This window comes from Balaenoptera musculus, chromosome 4 (assembly GCF_009873245.2).
Source record: "Balaenoptera musculus isolate JJ_BM4_2016_0621 chromosome 4, mBalMus1.pri.v3, whole genome shotgun sequence".
In the NCBI taxonomy this organism is placed as follows: domain Eukaryota; kingdom Metazoa; phylum Chordata; class Mammalia; order Artiodactyla; family Balaenopteridae; genus Balaenoptera; species Balaenoptera musculus.
Window position 1 is genome coordinate 61,808,135 of NC_045788.1, and position 20,992 is coordinate 61,829,126.

Consider the following 20,992-nt stretch of genomic DNA (forward strand, 5'->3'; position numbering starts at 1 on the left):
TGTTTTCGGAAACCATGGATAGTTTGGTTTGGCTGTGTATAGAGCTAGGGGAAACTGTGGTAGGAGATAGAGACACAGGCTCAGATGAGGTTTAGAAGAGCTTTGTTGTGCTAAGAAATTGACAGTGTCTCTCAATGGGGACCAATGAATGAGAGCAGGAAAGTGACATCGTCAGCTAGCTATCTGGGTGAGAAAGCTCACCATGGAGGCCTGGAGACCAGGCAAGGGGAATGAACTGAATTAGGGCAGTAGAAATGGGGAGGGGGGGGAAGGGCAGAAGTGCTTTTAAAGACAAAATCAACAGGACTTGATTTTGATTCAAACACCAATAGGACCTGATGTCTGATGAGACATGTGGGTGGGAAGGAATGTAGGATGAATCCAAATTTTCTGGTTAGGCACTTATTCATAAAAAAGAATACATGAGCAAAACATGTTTGGGGGCAAAAGGAGGACTCTATCCAGTGGGGAGAGATGACACATTTCTATCTGGGCATACACAATTTAAGATGCCTGTGGGGTGACTAAGTGAAGATGTCTTTTAGGTAGTACCTTGTTCTGACTGGAATTCGAGAGTGATTTCTGAGCTAGGAACGAATTGGCATGCAGGCAGTAACTGATTTTTATTTATTAGTTTGCTTAGGGAGAAAGAGAAATGAGAAGAGTAGAGAAGGGAGCCAGCCATACATGATAAAGTCACAGAAGTCAAGTGAAGAGTGTAACAGAGAACACTCTAGATCTGCATTTTCTTTCTCCTTATGGTTCCTCCTCTGTGTGTCTATTTTGCTCTCCTTTCTTTGGAGTTTCAGTTACTCAGATACAATGGGAATAATAATACAATCCATTTTGTAGGAAATTGTGAGGATTAAGTGAGATCACAAAGGTCATATATTGAGTGACCAGTTCATCATTGGTGCAAAGAAAATGTTTTCTTTTGGGATTATATGTGTTTGTATACAGAGAGGGGGGTGGGGAGGAGAGAGAGAAAACAGAGCTAGGTACCTAGGCAGTTTTAAGCACTTTCACAAAAATTAATTCCTTTAATCCTCACGATCCAATAGCGTGAAAGTACGGTGGGTAAAAGCCCAGAACTGAGCCAGACTGCCTCGTTTCAAATATCCCCATTTTACAACAGGTATTAAGTAGGTAGATAGATAGTAGGTACATTGCCAGGGGAGTAAGTGGCAGAGTTTGGATTAAAATCCAGGCTGACTCTGAGTAACTAGATGTGGCTCTAGTGTGTCCCTTCAGGCGGTTCAAAATCTTGGCTATCGGGCAGCAAGAGGTCTTGGGATTACTTCTTCCATCACTATTTGAACTTTCCGTGATAGGTTTTAGTCCCTCCCTGGGAGTGGCCGATCTCTATAAAAGATAAATCTACTAATTCCTTACTTAGAATGTTTCAATCCTTTTAACGTAACACTCAGTTTAATAGGTCTTTCAATGATCTAATTTACATTATTTCAAAGCTGCCTAATTCGTATTTCTTTCCGTATTTGTCCATGATTCACTTCCGCAGGACTGAGTCTTTAATTTCAGTGTTCTCAGCCCTCAGCCAGCACTTCGCCTAGCACACAGTATGCAGTCAATAAATGCTTACTCGAAGTATGAATGAACTAAAGAACCGCGGAACACAGACGCAGAGGGGGCTCGGTCTGGGGAGGTCCAAAGTTCGGGAGGGGACACGGGGCGGGCAGTGCCTGTCACATGACGAGGCGGGGCAAATCCCATGTGCTCCGCGGCGCCGGGCGAAGCTCCGCCCTCTGCGCCGGTCACGTGGGGGTGCCGGCTGCGCCTGCGGAGAAGCGGTGGCCGCTGAGCGGGATCCGTGCGGGGAGCCGGAAATGGTTGTGGACTACGTCTGTGCGGCTGCGTGGGGCTCGGCCGCGCGGACTGAAGGAGACTGAAGGTAAAGCCGCCATGTCCGGGCCCGACCCGGCCCCCCCACCCCCTCCCCCCGCATCCGCCGCCATCCGGGCCCGGACCGGCTACCCTGCGCCGCCGCCCCGGCGCCTTGGCCCCGTGGCCCAAGCCCGGGCCCCGGCCCGCCAGGGCCTGATCCCCGGCCCACGTGTGCCCGGCCTAGCCCGGCCTGGCTGCTGGGTGGGGGTGGGGGAGCGCGGGGCCGGAATATGTGGTCCCCGCGGGCTGGGAGGGCGCCGGGTTCCCCGGCCGCTAAGTGCCACCTCGGTCCGACCCGAGGAGGCCCCGCGGGCGCAGGCACCGCGGCTCCCGGCCCGCCGCCCCCTCCCCCCTTTGCGGCCCGGCCGCCGGGAAGTGACACGTTGTTCTTTGGCACTGGCCGGCGCTGCGCAGGGAGGGCGCAGGGGAAGGAGGCGGCGGCGGCGGGCAGGGAGGAGCCCCCGGCCCCGCCCGCCCTCCAGGCCGACCCTCACTTGCTTCAAACCGGCTCCTCTTCGGCCGCCGCCCGCCCGGCCTTTTACGGCCCGACTGCCGCCCTTCCTGGCCTCCACTCCTGGGCAGCGGCAGGCCTCGTCTCTGGCCCCGCGCGGGTGCCCCCGCGGTCACCCGCGGCAGGCGTGCCTCGTGTGCCCCCGGGCCAGGCCCCGAACCCGGTGTCCCCGGGTGGGGGGTGGGGACACCACGGCCGAAGCTGCTAGCTCCGTTTGTGATCCGGGAGCCTGGTGCCAGCGAGACCTGGAATTTCCGGTCTGGTTGGTCTTGGGCCCCGCGGAGCCAGGTTGATACCCCTCACCTCCCAACCCCAGGCCCTCGGATGCCCAGAACCTGTAGGCCGCACCGTGGATTTATTCTTAACCAAGGGGGTGAGTGAGGGGCTGTTTGAGCAGGTCAGGGGGGTGGTTGGAGGCGGTGTGGGTTTGACAGGGTGTTGGTGGGGACATAAGCTGGGTCTTTAATGCTCCTTCACCCGCTTGGCGCCTCCGGGGCTCGCTGTGGGCCCCAGCCCTTGCTTCAGCCCTTCCCCCACTCCATTTGCCTTCAGTTTGGGTCCCTTCCCATTTCTGAGCTCCTCTCTCTCCCAACAGGTGCTGGGGGGACCCTGATGTGGCACCAAATGAAATGAACAAAGCTCCACAGCCCACAGGCCCCCCACCTGCCCCATCCCCTGGACTCCCACAGGTAATTAGGGAGGAATTAGCAGTGACTGGGGTGCAGGTTGGGGAGACCAGGCAGCCGGGTCAGGAACAGGTTCCAGCCTCTGGATTTTCCCACCCCTTTCTGTGTCAGGGCAAAGTGCAGCTTCCTGCTGCCAAATTGAGACAGGGCCCCTGGGCTGTTCCCAGGGGCTGTCATGGGGAGGGTATATGTGGACTGTTGAGGCTCTTGCCACAGATCTGATCCCTTCACCAGCTTGAGTTTCTGCCCCACCTGGGTTTCCCCTCTTGCTGAAATCTGGTCTCCCCCCTTCAGCCAGCGTTTCCCCCGGGGCAGACAGCACCGGTGGTGTTCAGTACGCCTCAAGCGACACAAATGAACACGCCTTCTCAGCCCCGCCAGGTGAGGGGCTGTGGGGAGGGGAGTAGGGGGCATGGGTGGGAGCCACTTAAAGCTTAGGCCAGTTTGGGCCTAGGGTGGAAACTATGGAGGCCCTGTACCTGCCCCAGTTTCCTGACAGTTGCTATGTGTTCTTTCATGGGGCTCTGCACTTCGCACTGTTGATTACTTACGGTGGCTGGCCCCTCGGTTAGTATGTAGTCGGTGGGGATGGCATTACCAGGGGTCCTGGTGCCTTAAGAATTGGGGGCAGTGTTGGGCCCTGCTGCCAACTCTTTGGGCCCTGCTTTCCTATTTCCTCCTTTTACTGGGAGGTTGCCATTGCTCCATTCCCCATCCCTTCCTTCTCTTTGGACTGTGGGAAGATAAACACTCCAGCTGGTTCTTGCCTTTCTCTATTCCATAAATTCTTCCTCACTAAGTGGGAGAGGATTCTTGTCCTGCATCCTTTATTTTTTTCCTTCATCTTTTCCCCTCATCACCTTGGGGATAATTCTCTTCTTTCCTGTCCCCATGTGCTCTCAGGGAGGATTCAGGTCTCTGCAGGTAATACCCCTTTGCTAATCCTGGACTCTCTCCTGGTCTCACCGTTACCCTCCACCCTAGTCAGGGGCTAGAGACAGGGGCTGGGGTTCCTCAGGGTGGGGACTTGTTTGCTGTCCAGGTCCTCATTCTGAGGCTGACCAATGCATGTTAGGGGCTAAATCTTGCATAGCGCGTATCTGGGAACTGGGAGACTTGCATGTTAGCGGTTAGCTCTTCAGTACCTTAGGGTGGAGCAGTGCATGCTGGGGATTATGTTGCTGAAAAAGGCTTTACTTAGGCATGATGCATCTGGGTGTTAGGAAGCCTCTGCTGAAGGATAGACTGGAGGAGGTGACATGAGTATGCATGGCAGGGAGGGAGTAAATATGCAGAGTGCAAAGTGTATATCTGAGTTTGGAGGGCACATTGTGAGTACAAGAGGCCACTTAAACATCAGTTGGTCAGGTGAATCTTGGAAGTGTTGGTCCCCATGCTCCAAAGCCCCTGGCACTTCTCTCCAGACTAGAGACATAGCAGAATGGCCATTTTGCTGTCCACTTCCTCCCCTTCCCAGTGCCAACTGCCTTCCTCCCTCCTGACAGCACTTCTACCCTAGCCGGGCCCAGCCCCCGAGCAGTGCAGCCTCCCGAGTGCAGAGTGCAGCCCCCGCCCGCCCTGGCCCAGCTGCCCATGTCTACCCTGCTGGATCCCAAGTAATGATGATCCCTTCCCAGATCTCCTACCCAGCCTCCCAGGGGGCCTACTACATCCCTGGACAGGTGAGGCTGGAGGCTTGGGGGCTGGAGGCCACACAACCTTGTACCCCAACTCCCACCTTCCTAACCTTGACCCTCCAGTCCCATCTCTTCTCCAGAGGTGGGACTTTCTTCTGGTCATTGCCTAGAGTTGGCTTGTTCTGTCTTGCCGTATATTCTCTTTGTAGTCTGACGCGGTATTCGTAGCTCTGTCAACTCCTCTCCCCTCCTTCTCCCCCTTCCCCTCCACCAGGGGCGTTCCACATATGTTGTCCCGACACAGCAGTATCCTGTGCAGCCGGGAGCCCCAAGCTTCTATCCGGGTGCAAGCCCTACAGAGTTTGGGACCTACGGTAAGCAGGGGAGGGAGTCAGGTGAGAGTGAGTCCCAGGGAGCATCTAAACTCACCTACTAATTGCTAAGACCCTTCGCAGGCTTGTTTCTTGGTCTAGAAATGACAGGGGTAGCAGGGATTGGTGCTTAATATGTAACTGGTGTTGGGGGGTGGTGCGGAGAGGATTTTATACTGTTGCTGAGAGTTGGAGTCCTCCCCACGTTAAGGAATACAGTTCAAGCACTAGTTTGAAGGCCTGTTAGTAAATATTCCCTGTGACACTCATTCCATGGCTGGGGGGAGCCCATGTAACGTGGATCTGAGAGGTTTCTGTAGCTGTTTTTCATTTATATTCTAGGAAAGGATTAGTCTGTTCTTTATGGCAGTGGTTTCCAAAATTTTTTGACTGTCAGGAAAAATTTTGAGTATGTACTTTTAATGTATGTTTTTGTTTGTTATATGTATGCATAATTTAGACAAATAACACTTAATGTTGCTTGTCAAAAACAAACAAGTGGAGGTTTTGGATGATATTAAAGAATGTATCCTATTTTGGAGACCATTGCTTTAAGGAATTTTTCTCATCCTGGGCCTGGTTCATAATGTTACTTTTTGTTTCCTTGCCCCTTAGCAAAGGGCTGGAGACTGGAATTGGACTCAGGTTGAATGGAACAGGGTTGGCAAATCTTGTTTTTATCATTCCCAGCCAAAGACCTGATTCTGTTTCAGGTTAAGTAGTTGCTGCTCTCTCAGAGTATATGTGTGTGTTTTGCTGGGGGTGGGGTGCATACGTGTTACCTTACGGGGTAGAAGAGGAGCAGATATAGTCCTGGTAGCTGGTGTGTGGTGGGGAAGAAGTGCCTGCCTATAAGGGGTGTGTGTGTCAGTGTTAGGAATTCTTGTAAACGCAGTTCAGACTGGTTCCCCAGCTTTGATAGACACCTCATTCCCTTGGGGAGGAGGGTGGGGCAGGGCGAGGGGCCGGCTGTGGGTGATGAGAGGTTCTCCAGGGGGTGGGAGGTGTTCAAGCAGGCATTTGTATGTGGTTGGGCTCTGACCCTGCCACTGTTCTTCCTTTCCGTGTCCCTCCCGCCCCCCAAGCTGGCGCCTACTACCCAGCCCAGGGTGTGCAGCAATTTCCCACTGGTGTGGCTCCCCCGCCGGTTTTGATGAACCAGCCACCCCAGATTGCTCCCAAGAGGGAGCGGAAGACGGTGAGTAGCAGCAGCGGGCTCTAGGATATCTGGGAAAGGGAGAATCAAGGTCAGGCACGTTGTGGGTCAGGGAGCAGGAAGTTGAGGCAGATCTTCAGCTGAGAGTAGGCAAAGAATGGGGATCTGTGAAGTGCTTAGGTTCTTTGTAAGGTGCTAAGATTTCCATGTAGAAGAAGCTTACTGGAAGATTGGAGTGTCTGGTGGGGAAATGCCTTAGAGACCTGGGTTCTGGGTCCGTAACATCTAAGTTTGGTTTTGGGTTTCTGGTGGCTTGCCTTGGAAATGGTTTGCTTTCTGTGGCCCCACCCCCCAGTCCTGGAAGCTCTTGAGGCCTCCGCCTCTGCTCAGTCCTCAAGCCCTGGGCGTGGTGCCCAGAATAGGGTGCCAGGGCTGGGGAAGCCGCTGAGTCACCCTGGCTCCACCCACTGGATCTGGTCCCTGCCCCCAGAGATCAAGCAGACTAGCCACAAGTGAGCCGGATGGGTGCTAGATGGGGGTCCTGGGCCCCAGGGCATGCAGCCACTTCTTGGGGACTTCTGGTTGGGCAGGCATGAGGGAGGGAGGGGCATTGTGATGTACGTGGCTGCTCTGTGAGGTCAAGGGTGTCTTAGGGGTGGGGGCCAAGACGAGACTATAAGAGCAGCCGGATGGGTTGACAGCAGAACTCATGGGGTTTCTGACACCCACCTACCTGCTTCCCAGTGAGGGGTGGGGGGTTGGCCTGGAGTCCTAGGAGTGGGGCAGGGTGGAGAGGTGGGTTCCTCCTGCTTCCCACTCATCCTGTAGCTTTTTTTTCCCCAGATCCGAATTCGAGACCCAAACCAAGGAGGGAAGGATATCACGGAGGAGATCATGTCTGGGGCCCGCACTGCCTCCACACCCACCCCTCCCCAGGTACTGTTCTTTGAGTGATGCCCTGGCTGGGATGGCTGTTCTGCCCTGGACTCCTAGGTCCCTGGATCTTTTTCTTCAACTAAGGGATTCATTTCCCTGCTTTCCTGGATTTCTAGGCGGCTAAAGTAGAAATGGCTCTAGTAAAGAAGGGTTGTGGGACTCTTCAGGGCAAACTTGGTAACCCTTTGTGTCCTGCAGACGGGAGGTGGTCTGGAGCCTCAGGCTAATGGGGAGACACCCCAGGTTGCTGTTGTTGTCCGGCCAGGTAAGTAAGCAGGTGGGGCAGAGCCTTTATGGGGAAAAGGAGTGTGATCATTTAAAATGCCAAGGAAATGGAGTGACTTGCATTGGGTGCCAGAAAAGAATGACTTAGGTGTCAGGTAGTCGGATTTTAGGGTAGATTGGATTTTGAGTGAGAATGGAAAAGACCTAGGTGGGAGAAGACTGGTGTGTGTGTGTGTAGGGGGCTGTTAGGTTGGGAATGCTTGGCTGGGAGGACGAAGAGCAATAGCAGTGAAGGACTTGCCTCTAACTACTCGTTCTTCCTATGGTGCAGATGACCGGTCGCAGGGAGCAGTCATTGGGGAGCGGCCAGGGCTGCCTGGCCCAGAGCACAGCCCTTCAGAATCCCAGCCTTCATCACCTTCTCCGACCCCATCACCACCCCCAGTCTTGGAACCGGGGTCTGAGCCTAATCTCACAGTCCTCCCTATTCCTGGGGACACTATGACAACGGGGATGATACAAACATCGGTAGAAGAATCAACCCCCATGCCCTCTGAAACTGGGGAGCCATATTGCCTCTCTCCAGAACCCACTCCCCTCGCTGAACCCATACTGGAAGTAGAAGTGACACTCAGCAAACCAGTTCCAGAATCTGAGTTCTCTTCCAGTCCTCTCCAGGTTCCCACCCCCCTGGCATCTCACAAGGTGGAAATTCTTCCTGAGCCTAATGGCACGGTCCTGTCTGAGAATTTGGAACCAGAGTTGGAGTCGAGCCTGGAGCTTGCCCCTCTCCCTCCCCCGGCTTGTCCCTCTGAATCCCCCATGCCCATTGCTCCAACTGCCCAACCTGAGGAACTGCTCAACGGAGCCCCCTCGCCACCAGCTGTGGACTTAAGCCCAGTCAGTGAACCAGAGGAGCAGGCCAAGGAGGCTATAGCATTGGTGGCTCCCCCCACCATCCTTTCTGCCACTCCAGCTGTGGCTCCTCCAGCTGCTTCCCCTGCTCAAGAGGAGGACATGGAGGAAGAGGAAGAAGAGGAAGAGGAAGGAGAAGCTGAGGGTGAGAAGGGAGGCGAGGAACCGCTCCCCCTAGAGAGCACCCCTGTCCCAGCCCACCTGTCCCAGAATTTGGAGGTGGCATCAGTCACCCAAGGTAAGGTGTGGCTGGATGGTAGAGGTGGGGCATGCTGGGTGTGGTTCTTTTTCTTCATTGATGACCTCTCGTGCCATTGTGTCTGGGTCATAGAAGCCCTGTAATGGAACTTTTAAGGGTTAGATTAAGGAATTCTAAGTCAAGAGAGGGTGTGATGAAAAAAGGGAATATTGTACCATGGCTGCTTTTTATTTTTCCCAGGGGTTGGGGGTACTCCTTAAGTTATTCTCACTCCTCCCCCCCCACCCCCAAATAGTGGCAGTATCTGTGCCAAAGAGGAGACGGAAAATTAAGGAGCTCAATAAGAAGGAGGCTGTAGGAGACCTTCTAGATGCCTTCAAGGAGGTAAGGGAGCAGAAAGCGGAGGGAGAAGGGCAAAGTTTGGGTATGGAACAGTGGTCACACTGCAACCAAAACGGAATGTCCAATGGTTACAGGTGAACCCAGGAGTATCAGAGGTAGAAAATCAGCCTCCTGTAGGCAACAATCCCAGCCCAGAGCCTGAGGGCAGCAGTGTGCCCCCGCGACCTGAGGAAGCAGACGAGACCTGGGACTCAAAGGAAGACAAGATTCAAAATGCTGAGAACATCCAGCCGGGGGAACAGAAGTATGAATATAAGTCAGGTATGCAGAAGGAAGGGTTGAGAAGGGTTGAGTACGCTTATCAGGGCCCCAGGAGAAAGCAGTGTGATTGGTTCATCCTGTTTTCCTTGCAGATCAGTGGAAGCCTCTAAACCTTGAGGAGAAAAAGCGTTATGACCGTGAGTTCCTGCTTGGCTTTCAGTTCATCTTTGCCAGTATGCAGAAGCCGGAGGGATTGCCCCATATCAGTGATGTGGTGTTGGATAAGGTTGGTGGGCTTAAGGGAGAGGGTAAGTTTGGGCAGGCTGGCTGGCTGGGGAGGAGCCAGAGGTCTTGAAAGAGTGGTCAGTAGCTAGCCCTAGCCTGTTTCTCATACCTTCCCTGTCCTTTTTGCAGGCCAATAAAACACCATTGCGGCCACTGGATCCCAGTAGACTTCAAGGCATAAATTGTGGCCCAGACTTCACTCCGTCCTTTGCCAACCTTGGCCGACCAGCCCTTAGCAGCCGTGGGCCCCCGAGGGGTGGGCCAGGTGGGGAGCTGCCCCGAGGGCCGGTGAGTGGGACTGGCAAGGGGAGTTGGGGGTGTTGGCTTCCTGTATCTCATTGTGGGGGTGGGGAGAAGTCTGCCCTGGAGATGTGTGGTAGTGGTAGTAGGTTGTGCTGACTAGTTCCGTGGCTTCTCTTGTCCCTGCTCCTTGCTTAGCAGGCTGGTCTGGGACCCCGGCGATCTCAGCAGGGCCCCCGAAAGGAACCACGCAAGATCATTGCCACGGTGTCAATGACCGAAGATATAAAGCTGAACAAAGCAGAGAAGGCCTGGAAACCCAGTAGCAAGCGGACAGTGGCTGAGAAGGACCGAGGGGAGGAGGACGCTGATGGCAGCAAAACCCAGGTACCTGCGAGTCGTGGTTTGGTCTCTGTTCCTTCTTTGCAAGGTCTGCCCTCTGAGCCAGCCTTGCCCTCTCATCACTAGTATCTACTTTCTCCATCCCTCCTAGCAGCCCCTGTTCTTCTGAAAACTTCACTGGATTCTTTGTCTTCTCTGTTCCCTCTCCCCTCCAGGACCTGTTCCGCAGGGTGCGCTCCATCCTGAATAAGCTGACACCCCAGATGTTCCAGCAGCTGATGAAGCAGGTGACGCAGCTAGCCATCGACACCGAGGAACGCCTCAAAGGGGTCATTGACCTCATCTTCGAGAAGGCCATTTCAGAACCCAACTTCTCCGTGGCCTATGCCAACATGTGCCGCTGCCTCATGGCGGTTAGTTTCCACTGTTTTCTAAACCTTGTGGTTTAGCTTCCCACTTCTCTTCCTAAGACTCTGAGTCCAGCTTCTTGGTTCTCCTCTATCCTGTGCTGTTGGTGGCAGAGCCAGGGCCAGAGGTCTTCCTGGGTCAGGTAGTTGAAGACTTTTGGAGGGTTTTCCCTGCCCTGGACTGGTCTGAATGTGGCGTTCTCTTTGACATACAGCTGAAAGTGCCCACTACAGAAAAGCCAACAGTGACTGTGAACTTCCGAAAACTGTTGTTAAATCGATGTCAGAAGGAGTTTGAAAAAGACAAAGATGATGATGAGGTTTTTGAGAAGAAGCAAAAGGAGATGGATGAAGCTGCTACGGTGAGAGAGACTCCATTCCCAGTTCCCCTGCTCACCCGGGTGCTGCTCACTGCAGAAGTGGGGGTGGGGATATTGGTGTTTTGGGGGTTTCTCTGCCTTAGGACGTGAGTGCTTGCTGCTAGGTTTAGGAATCTAGATAGTGGAAGAGAGAACAGTTTTAGCTGAGTGGCTGGCTGTCTTTCTGATGTGATCCCTGTCCCATGACTGGCAGGCAGAGGAACGGGGACGCCTGAAGGAAGAGCTGGAAGAGGCTCGAGACATAGCCCGGCGGCGCTCTTTAGGGAATATCAAGTTTATCGGGGAGTTGTTCAAGCTGAAGATGTTAACAGAGGCAATCATGCACGACTGTGTGGTTAAACTACTTAAGAACCATGATGAAGAGTCCCTCGAATGCCTTTGCCGTCTGCTCACCACCATTGGCAAAGACCTGGACTTTGAAAAGGCCAAGGTAGGGGGTCCTGGGGTATGGGAGAGGACAGACTGAAGCGCGTGGGGTCTGCGGTCCACTGACAGACACCCTTCCCAGCTGTTGTGTCTGAGTGGCACTGTGTGCCACTGAGTACAGTGGCGGAGCTGAAGGCCTGAGGAGGGGCATGGCCTGTAGTTGGAGGTGAAGTTTTAGAAGTTCCTGACCTTGATCCCTTTGCTTCTTGTTAGCCCCGAATGGATCAGTATTTCAACCAGATGGAAAAAATCATTAAGGAAAAGAAGACTTCATCCCGAATCCGCTTTATGCTGCAAGACGTGCTGGATCTGCGACGGGTGTGTGTCCCCTCTTTCCCACTGTTTGCTGCCTCTGACCCCACAGTCCCAGTTCCTGACACTTTTGTCTGGCCCTGTCTGATGTAATTACCTTGTGACCGGCCTGTCCCCACAGAGCAATTGGGTGCCGCGTCGAGGGGACCAGGGTCCCAAGACGATTGACCAAATCCACAAGGAAGCTGAGCTGGAGGAGCATCGGGAGCACATAAAAGTGCAGCAGTTAATGGCCAAGGGCAGCGACAAGCGTCGGGGTGGCCCTCCAGGCCCACCCATCAGTGAGTTTGAGGCTGGGACTGAGGATGGACAATGTGAGGGGTTGTGCTTTCCACTGATGACTTCTTGTTAGTGCCACGTGTCTGGGCCACTGAGACCCCATGATGGAACTGAGGATCTGAGGAATGGAGGCTGGGGGCAGCCCTCGGGAACAGGGTTCTTGGGACTTACTCACCATTCCAGTATGCTTTCCTTTTTGTTTCAGGCCGTGGCCTTCCACTTGTGGATGATGGTGGCTGGAACACAGTGCCCATCAGCAAGGGCAGCCGCCCTATTGACACCTCACGACTCACTAAGATCACGAAGGTAGGGGTGTGTGTGTTGGAAGGGCTGATGTCAGTGATGGGAGGATAAAGAGGGGTCAGATGGGCCTTAAGCACAGGTTTGGATCTTAATCCCCTCACTTGTCTGAGGTGGGGAAGGTGACAGCTCAATTTTCCCCCTTAGACTAGCTGGTTAGATTGCTAGAGACGGGACTGCCAACTCTAGGGGGTGTATTCACATTGGTCTGGATCAGTGGTCAGCACCCTGACATGCACACCAAATCCAGCCATTCCCTCCTTCTGTACAGCCCACAAGCTAAGAATGAGAGTTTTCTACGTTGTTTAGTGGTTGAAAAGAATCAAAAAGTGAATGATACTTTGTGATAAGGAATTATATAAAGTTTAAATTTCAATGTGCATAGTTTTATTGGAACATAACCACACTCTTCCTTTTTAAATATTGTCTGTGACTGCTCTTGTGGTACAGCGGCAGAGTTGAGTAGTTCAAACTGCCTGGTCTGTAGTGAATGTTTACTGTCTGGCTCTTTACAGGGAAAGTTTGCATGGCCCCTGGTCTGGGCCCCTTACGGCTGTGTGTGGTGAGGGCTGGCGTGGGCTTTGGCTGGATCAGACCTGTGACTCTCACTCCCTTTCCTTCCTCAGCCTGGCTCCATTGATTCTAACAACCAGCTGTTTGCACCTGGAGGGCGATTGAGCTGGGGCAAGGGAAGCAGTGGAGGCTCAGGAGCCAAGCCCTCCGATGCAGGTATGGAGGCCACTGTAAAGAGCTGGGTGGTTAGGAATCAGCTCTCCTGAGGGCAGCGTCTTCTCTGTATCGGGGGCTTTCATTACAGAGTGGTTAGTTAGGTAATACAGGCAGTGTGTACTTGGCACTAGGGGCTGAACTACTCTAGTGTCAGGACTAGGACCAAGTGTCCTAAACTGGCGAGTAGGAGATAGGATGTACTGAAATAGGATTTTTTTTTTTTTTTTAGAGGCATCCTCTTTTTTTTTTTTTTTTTTTTAGAGGCATCCTCTTTTTTTTTTTTTAATTAATTAATTAAATTTATTTTTGGCTGTGTTGGGTCTTCGTTTCTGTGCGAGGGGCTTTCTCTAGTTGTGGCAAGTGGGGGCCACTCTTCATCGCGGTGCGCGGGCCTCTCACTATCGCGGCCTCTCGTTGCGGAGCACAGGCTGCAGATGCGCAGGCTCAGTAGTTGTGGCTCATGGGCCCAGTTGCTCCGCTGCATGTGGGATCTTCCCAGACCAGGGCTTGAACCCGTGTCCCCTGCATTGGCAGGCAGATTCTCAACCACTGCGCCACCAGGGAAGCCCCGGAAATAGGTTTTAATCTGGGTTTTCTCCTTCCCCAGCATCAGAAGCTGCTCGTCCAGCTACTAGTACCTTGAATCGCTTCTCAGCCCTTCAGCAAGCAGTACCTACAGAAAGCACAGATAACAGACGTGTGATACAGAGGTGAGGTTTCCTCGATGTCTTTGTTTTCACACTTGGAGTACTGATTGGGTTTTGACTGCTGCCATAGGAATCCTTACACCTGTAATGCTCAGAGCTCCTGGCTGAGATTGGGGCATATACCTGATGCCAAGAACAAGGCCTGACAGTTGCTCAGCATGTTGGATAGTTAAACAAGAGTGCCTGTTGGCAGTACAGGTGAGAGTCGATGTGCCTGTCTTTCTTCCAGGAGTAGCTTGAGCCGGGAACGAGGTGAGAAAGCTGGGGACCGGGGAGACCGCCTAGAGCGGAGTGAACGGGGAGGTGACCGTGGTGACCGGCTTGATCGCGCACGGACACCCGCCACCAAGCGGAGCTTCAGCAAGGAAGTGGAGGAGCGGAGTAGAGAGCGGCCCTCTCAGCCTGAGGGACTGCGCAAGGCAGCTAGCCTCACGGAGGATCGGGACCGCGGGCGGGATGCTGGTAAGGGTCTGGGGGGTGGGGAAGGGAAGGGTGTGGGCTGGTTTGGGACTAGCTAGTACCCAGACAGTGTCTTCAGGGCTCCAGACCCTGTTTGCTAGGAAGACTGGAACTGAAGAATCTCTGATCTGTTTTTCTTCGCTCAGTGAAGCGAGAAGCCGCCCTGCCCCCTGTGAGTCCCCCGAGGGCTGCGCTCTCTGAAGAGGAGCTGGAGAAGAAATCCAGGGCCATCATTGAGGAATACCTCCATCTCAATGACATGAAGGTAAGCAGTGGGAGCGGAGCGGTCTGAGTGACGGCAGGGTGGGCGGGAAGGGGCCTGTGCCGACAGGCATGGGTGTAGGGTCTGGGCCAGTGACTGCTCTCTCTTCTGTGTGCTGCGCCCCTGCAGGAGGCGGTTCAGTGCGTGCAGGAGCTGGCCTCGCCCTCGCTGCTCTTCATCTTTGTGCGGCACGGCATCGAGTCCACACTGGAGCGCAGCGCCATTGCCCGTGAGCACATGGGGCGACTGCTGCACCAGCTGCTCTGTGCTGGGCACCTCTCCACTGCCCAGTACTACCAAGGGTATGACTGACTTGGTGGGCCTCCCACTTTTACATACCCACAAATTTCCCTCCTTTGTAGGACCCGTGGAACCTTAGCTAAGAATGTAGGCTCCTCAGCCATCCTGGTCAACATAACTTTTGGCAGGGCTGGGGGTGAGCCATCTAAGGAGAAGAAGATGGCTTTAACTTGAGATAATTGCCCCATGTTTAGGAAATGTTCCTGAAGGGCTCCACATTTGATCCTTTAGCCGTGCCTTTGTTGCCCCAGCAGGAAGGTAGGAGTGCAGCTTGTCTCTCCTAGATGACTTTGAATTCTCTTTGCAGGCTATATGAAATCCTGGAATTGGCTGAAGACATGGAAATTGACATCCCTCATGTGTGGCTCTACCTAGCAGAACTGGTAACGCCCATTCTGCATGAAGGTGGGGTGCCCATGGGGGAGCTGTTCAGGTTAGTCCCCTTTGGTGGAATTCAGGGGAGGTAAAAACAGGAAGAAGAGGGAAGAGGGAGGAGAGGTGTGGCCACTTAGACGCCTGGATTTAGGGAGGGATGGGATAGTGTGTTGAGAGGGTGTGGAAGGCTGTCAACACTGGATTTTTCTCTTGTAGGGAGATTACAAAACCTCTGAGACCCCTGGGCAAAGCTGCTTCCCTGTTGCTGGAGATCCTGGGGCTCCTATGCAAAAGCATGGTGAGTGAGAGAGCCTTTCAGAGGTAGTGTATTGAGAACTTCTCTTCCCACCATGTGGTTTTGCGTGTTGGCAGTGACCCTGAAGCCTCATGGTCCTTTGGTGGGATGGTAGTGCTGTGTGGGTACCTGGAAGAGGAAATGTCGAGGCTGGCACTCTCCCTCAGACCAGTGCCTGTTGTAGGTTCTGGCCAAGGCTGGAGGAGAATGAGAGTCTAAGGCCCTAGGCCCTTGATTGATTCACTCATTCATTCAACTAGCATCTTTTAGAACATTTACCATATACTAGGCACTGGGAACACAGCAGTGAATAAAAACACAGTTAGGAAACAAGTTGGAAAAGAAAGAAGAAATGACAGCTTAATGAAGACAACAGTGTGGAGTAAAGTGTGAAATAAAATAGCTGAAATGGAGTGCTTTAAGTACTGTGAAGTTGCAAAGGGGTGTCTATTTGGTAACATTCACGATGGAAACCGCTTTGTTAAAATTAATTTTGATTAGCAAGGAGAAAGGTGAAATGATGAGAAAGGCAAGTTGGGTGTGGTACTTAGTGGTGGTGAGATGTTGGGAAGTGTAGTTTTTTAAGAGTTCAGTATCTGGAACTTAGAGGAGTAAGTCTTTGAATCGAGAGGAATTGTTCTTTCAGCATCATATTACTTGTTTTAGGTAGAAATATGTACCAGGATAGTTTCTGAGAAATTTAAAATAATAATTTAAAAGAAAAAGCATATGGAACTATATATGTATTTCATTGACTCTGAGGTGCCATAGATTCTACAACATCTTATCTTTATCTATGCACTGCTGAGAAAGAAAAGACATGGTCATATTTTTGAAATGTGGTAATATGCCAACTGTGAGACACCTCAGTTTTAGTGGTGTTAAAATGGGCATTTTTAAAATCCATGAAGTACAGTAATTTTGTCAAGGGTTGATGGCGTCATCCTGAATATCTGTTATTGTAAAACAGTGATGGCTTCAGAATCTCTTGCCCCTTACAGAAAATGAACTCAAACTGCCGTTTACGTGAAGATTTCTGATTTGTGTTGGATTGGGGGTGGGGACTTAACGTCTGCTTCTAAAATTTTCTGGATTTGGGAACCAAATAAGCATACTTGTTAGAAGTTTTTCTCTCCCGTAAGCATTTGTTACTTGGAATAATGAAAAACTAAGCTATTTTTTAAAAAATGTAGATGAGTGTAGAAGGCTAGGATGAGATATTTGGATTTGGTTGTTTACCTTTTGTGGTCCAGTAATTCTTTGAGAATCCTGTGACAGCTAATTGACATTTTCCTAGAGGTCTCAGGCCATCCCCCAGGTCTCATAGCACGGTGGTGGGTGAGTTCTTGTGACTTAGGGTGGTTATTTGACTGATGTTTGTGCCTGTTACTAGACCGTAGGCGTGGAAGCACTGTTCCCATTCAGTACCTCTGTAGCATCCTGAGCTGCTAGCAGGCACCTAGTGGGCTTTCAGTATGCATTTGTTGGATGACATTTGTGGAGCTGTTAGCGTCTTGGAGAGAAAGAGAGTTGCTAAGTTGGTCTTATGTTTTCCAGGGTCCCAAGAAGGTCGGGACGCTGTGGCGAGAGGCTGGACTCAGCTGGAAGGAATTTTTACCTGAAGGCCAGGATGTCAGTGCCTTTGTCACTGCGCAGGTTTGCAGCTGGACTTAAGTTAACTCTAGCAGTTGGGGTCAGCCAGTCCTTTCCTCTTCCCTCATCTCACGTGACATGTTTACCTCCCAACTGTGGGCCTTTTTGCTTGCAGAAGGTGGAGTATACCTTGGGAGAGGAGTCAGAAGCCCCTGGCCAGAGGTTGCTGTCCTCTGAGGAGCTGAGCAAGCAGCTGGAGAAGCTGCTGAAGGAGGGCAGCAGTAACCAGCGGGTGTTTGACTGGATAGAGGTATATTTCTCCTGGATATTGGGGGAGAGAGAGAGAGGAGAAGGTAGTGCAGGTGAGGGCAGCAAGAATGGAGCCTTCCAGGCATAATTCAGAACTTATGGGCCATCTGTCTTTCTTCTGCACAGGCCAACGTGAATGAGCAGCAGGTAGCATCCAACACATTAGTTCGAGCTCTCATGACAACGGTCTGCTATTCTGCAATTATCTGTAAGAGGAGCCAGGGAGTTGGTGGGGCAAGGGTGGGCACAACAGATATGGAGGGAGGGAGGTTTTGGTCTTGGTCTCCAGTTCTGAACCAGGCTGAGGGTGCATTATTCCACTTATCCCTGTCTTCCTCCCTGTAGTTGAGACTCCTCTCCGAGTGGATGTTGCGGTGCTGAAAGCGCGAGCGAAACTGCTACAGAAGTACCTGTGTGACGAGCAGAAGGAGCTGCAGGCGCTCTATGCCCTCCAGGCCCTTGTAGTGACCTTAGAACAGCCCCCCAGTAAGAGCCAGGCCACAGGGATGGGGTGGGCTGGAGGAACTACCAGATAGTAGGGGCAGTTGTGGAAAGGGTCTCAATCCAGGAGAAGTGGGTGGTCACTGGAGAGCAAAATATCCTGATGGTTTGAGTCCTTTCCCCTGCAACAAACATTTGTTTGTTTCCTTACCTACAAGTGCAAGACTCGGCCTTGAAGGTTAATTGACTACCTGTTTTGTGCCTAGCCAACTGTTAGATGCCAGGAGTGCAGAGGTGATAAATGGTAACGTTTTCCAAGTATCCTGTGCTCCCTCTGCCTGGTACAGGGCTGAGCTGCTTTTCTTTGCCTCAGTTAATCCTCACAACTATTGTTTAGGGTAGATGGTGTTCCCCCCCTTTTCCATATTGGGAGACTGAGGCTTAGGTTAACATGCTTGAGGTTAATCATTTAGCAAACAGGTATGTGCCAGGACATTGGGATATTAGAAGTGATTAAGTCAAGCATAGTTCCCATGTTGGCATAGAGTCAAGATGAATGTTGGAAAATGGGTCCTGCAAGGGTACTCTCTGGGAGAATTTACCTAGTCAGAGAATGAGTGGGAATTGACACATGGGAGTTAAATGACAAATGGGAGGGGGAGACTTGACAAGAAGGAACTGTGTGTTAAGGGAAGCCCTGAGGTAGAAAACATGACGCAAGGTAAAAACTGTTGAAGGAATATCAGTGTGGGAGAGCACAGCAACCAGGTGTACGTGAGGCAAGTTGGGTGGAGAGATGGATGTGGCCAGGTCATGCAGGGCTATGTAAGCCATGGGATGAGTTTTGGGCTTTAATCTTAAGGACAGGAAAAGCCCTTTATGGGATTTTAAGCAAGGATTTTAAACATTCTTTTTTAGTTTTTAGATCATCCTGGCCATTAGTGGGAAGAGTGGTTTGGAGTGGGGTGAATGTGAATGTGGCCGGATCAGCAGATCAGGGGTGTGTTGGTAGTGACTCAGCCTCACTGGTGGCAATGGGGATGGGAGAGGAGTGGGCAGATTCAAGACACACACTGGCCTGGGGGGCGGGTGATGAGAGATTGGAAGTCATATATGACTCCCAGGATAGTTTCAGCAGGTGAGGTGATAGTGGGGGGTGCCATTCACTGGGCGGTAGGGAACACTGGGTCAAGTTGAGTTTGGTCATGTTGAGTTTGTGGTCCTGGTGGGGGCGATCAGAGATGTCAGTCAGGTAGACAGCTGGGTATCTGATTTCATTTGGAGAGGAAGAGGTGAGGGCTGGAGGCCCATCTCTTGAACTGCTGGCACAGGGCAACACATGTGCAAGTCACAAGAGGGTATAAGATTGCCCAAGGGATACAGCCTTGAGGAGGTAGAGGTCCCACAGGTAGGGACCAAAGGAGGATAAGACCCTATGAACAAAGGACAGAGTGATTTTAGGAGAGGAAAGTGGTCAGTAATGCTAGATGTGCCCGGATTCCATAGGAGCAGATCTGAAAATTAGGGCCTCTGGAGTGTGAAAACATGGAGGCCACCCTGGCAGAAACAATATTTGGTACATCAGGGGGCAGGATCTGGATTGGAAAGGACAGAGTAATACCTGAATCAGGAGGAAAAGAAAACAGCAAGTGTAGACAAAAATCTTTGAATTCAACTAATCTCTTGTCAAAAGACAGATCTTTCTGGCTGTAAAGAGATAGCAGTTGTAAAGGAGGCCTTTTGTGTTTAGATGGGAGAAACTTGGGCTTGAAAATACAGGGCAGAGTGGGTAATTGATTGTATAGGGTCCCCGGGATGGGTGTGCATGGGATTTGGAGAACAAGCTTGGGATAAATGATCTGTTGCTGCCATGGCTGTGGGATGGGGGTGGGAGGCTGTCCGTAGGCAGCGGTTGTGGATCTGAGGGTGTGCATGCCCTGAGGAACATCCTGGTTTGCAGCTTCTCTTAGATGGCTCAGTCAGTGTTTCACTCAGGCCTGGACTCTAGGTCCTATGCTTTATTCAGAAGAAATGTATTTACTACTCAGCCTCCCTTTTCTTTAAGAATGTATTGTTTTCTTTGGACAGACTGGCAGTGCAGTGTGGGGAATGGAATGGATTATGTTCAGGGATTGTACAAGTGCTTTGGAAGGCTGACGGGTAGCTAGGGGTGAGGGAGAAGGAAGATCAAAACAGAGGGTGCTTGAGTTGAGCCTAAAGGAATTCACTAGGTAGGTGATAAAAGGTTACAAGAAAGAATGTTCCTGGCAAAGGTTACATCACACGTAAAAGTGACAAGGCCACAGAGGGGGTGTATATGTTCAGGAGGTGTATATATGTTCAGGAGGTGTGTGGAAAGTAAGAGAAAATTGGGGTTAAGGGTTTGTCAGATCTAATGGGGGCCAGTGAATGTTCCAGGTTATACCCTTGACTTTTGTGGGAGACACTGTGATTCCTCAAATTCAGGAATACCAATTCTGCAGTGTTCCCCATTAAATATATCATGAATGGAGAAGTTTGAAGCTGCTGAGGTGAGGCTGGGCAGGTTTCTAAGTTTTGGCCAAGTGACTCACTCTTGCGCATCAGTCTCTTAGATCATGAGATAAGCATCCCGTCAGAGACCTAGTCACTCTGGAATGGCCAGACACACAAATGTCAGCACGGTGGGTCAGGGCCTTGTCTCAGCAGTGGAGCTTAGGGGAGGGATCCCTGGGAGGGGGGATGGAGTGATTGTGGGCAGCGTGCCTGTAACTGCTGTCCTGCCTGCTTGCAGACCTGCTTCGGATGTTCTTTGATGCGCTGTACGATGAGGACGTGGTGAAGGAGGACGCCTTCTATAGTTGGGAGAGTAGCAAGGACCCCGCTGAACAGCAGGGCAAGGGTGTGGCCCTTAAATCTGTCACAGCTTTCTTCAAGTGGCTTCGTGAGGCGGAGGAGGAGGAGTCTGACCACAACTGAGGGCGGGTGGGGCCGGGGACTTGGAGCCCCATGGACACTCGGATGGCCAAGCCAGCCGCCCGGACTGCAGTGGGGGGGGCGGCAGCAGCGGCGGCGGCAGTGGGTGCCTGTAGTGCGATGTTGTCTGAGCTAATAAAGTGGCTGAAGAGGCAGGATGGCTTGGGGCTGCGTGGGGCCCCCCTCCAGGATGCTGCCAGGTGTCCCTCTCCTCCCCCTGGGGCACAGAGATATATTATATATAAAGTCTTGAAATTTGGTGTGTCTTGGGGGGGGGCACAACCGCCTGCCCCTGGTCCTTTTTTATTTTCTGAAAAATCACTCTTGGGACTGCCGTCCTCGCTGCTGGGGGCATACGCCCCAGCCCCTGCACCACCCCTGCTGCTGCCTGGGCAGGGGGAAGGGGGGGCACGGTGCCTGTAATTATTAAACATGAATTCAATTAAGCTCACTGC

The 20,992-nt window shown here is 52.1% G+C and overlaps 1 protein-coding gene and 2 non-coding genes across 10 annotated transcripts; all 3 read left to right on the plus strand.

Annotated features, from left to right (window-relative positions):
- Positions 1-1,755: 1,755 nt before the first annotated feature.
- Positions 1,756-20,983, plus strand: EIF4G1 (eukaryotic translation initiation factor 4 gamma 1). 8 transcript variants are annotated; one of them, XM_036850239.1, is made up of 34 exons: positions 1,756-1,909; positions 2,730-2,786; positions 3,009-3,102; positions 3,394-3,480; positions 4,003-4,023; positions 4,605-4,781; positions 5,011-5,110; positions 6,193-6,305; positions 7,107-7,199; positions 7,398-7,464; positions 7,756-8,577; positions 8,834-8,922; positions 9,015-9,201; positions 9,294-9,427; positions 9,556-9,714; positions 9,865-10,053; positions 10,224-10,421; positions 10,631-10,777; positions 10,989-11,225; positions 11,435-11,539; positions 11,655-11,814; positions 12,018-12,118; positions 12,739-12,841; positions 13,449-13,551; positions 13,778-14,010; positions 14,154-14,272; positions 14,399-14,571; positions 14,877-15,002; positions 15,161-15,242; positions 16,797-16,895; positions 17,008-17,142; positions 17,268-17,349; positions 17,487-17,627; positions 20,356-20,797. In XM_036850239.1, the coding sequence occupies exons 3-34, from the start codon at positions 3,043-3,045 to the stop codon at positions 20,538-20,540; spliced, it is 4,827 nt and encodes a 1,608-aa protein (XP_036706134.1). In that variant the 5' UTR covers positions 1,756-1,909; positions 2,730-2,786; positions 3,009-3,042; the 3' UTR covers positions 20,541-20,797. The 8 variants fall into 8 exon arrangements, with proteins under 8 accessions (XP_036706134.1, XP_036706135.1, XP_036706136.1 ...); XM_036850240.1 differs by having other exon boundaries at positions 9,868-10,053; XM_036850241.1 differs by lacking the exon at positions 4,003-4,023 and having other exon boundaries at positions 20,356-20,540.
- On the plus strand, positions 8,630-8,709 carry LOC118895065. Its single transcript, XR_005019841.1, has one exon. It is a non-coding gene; the product is annotated as a small nucleolar RNA SNORD66 (small nucleolar RNA).
- On the plus strand, positions 11,863-11,938 carry LOC118895064. Its single transcript, XR_005019840.1, has one exon. It is a non-coding gene; the product is annotated as a small nucleolar RNA SNORD66 (small nucleolar RNA).
- Positions 20,984-20,992: the final 9 nt, after the last annotated feature.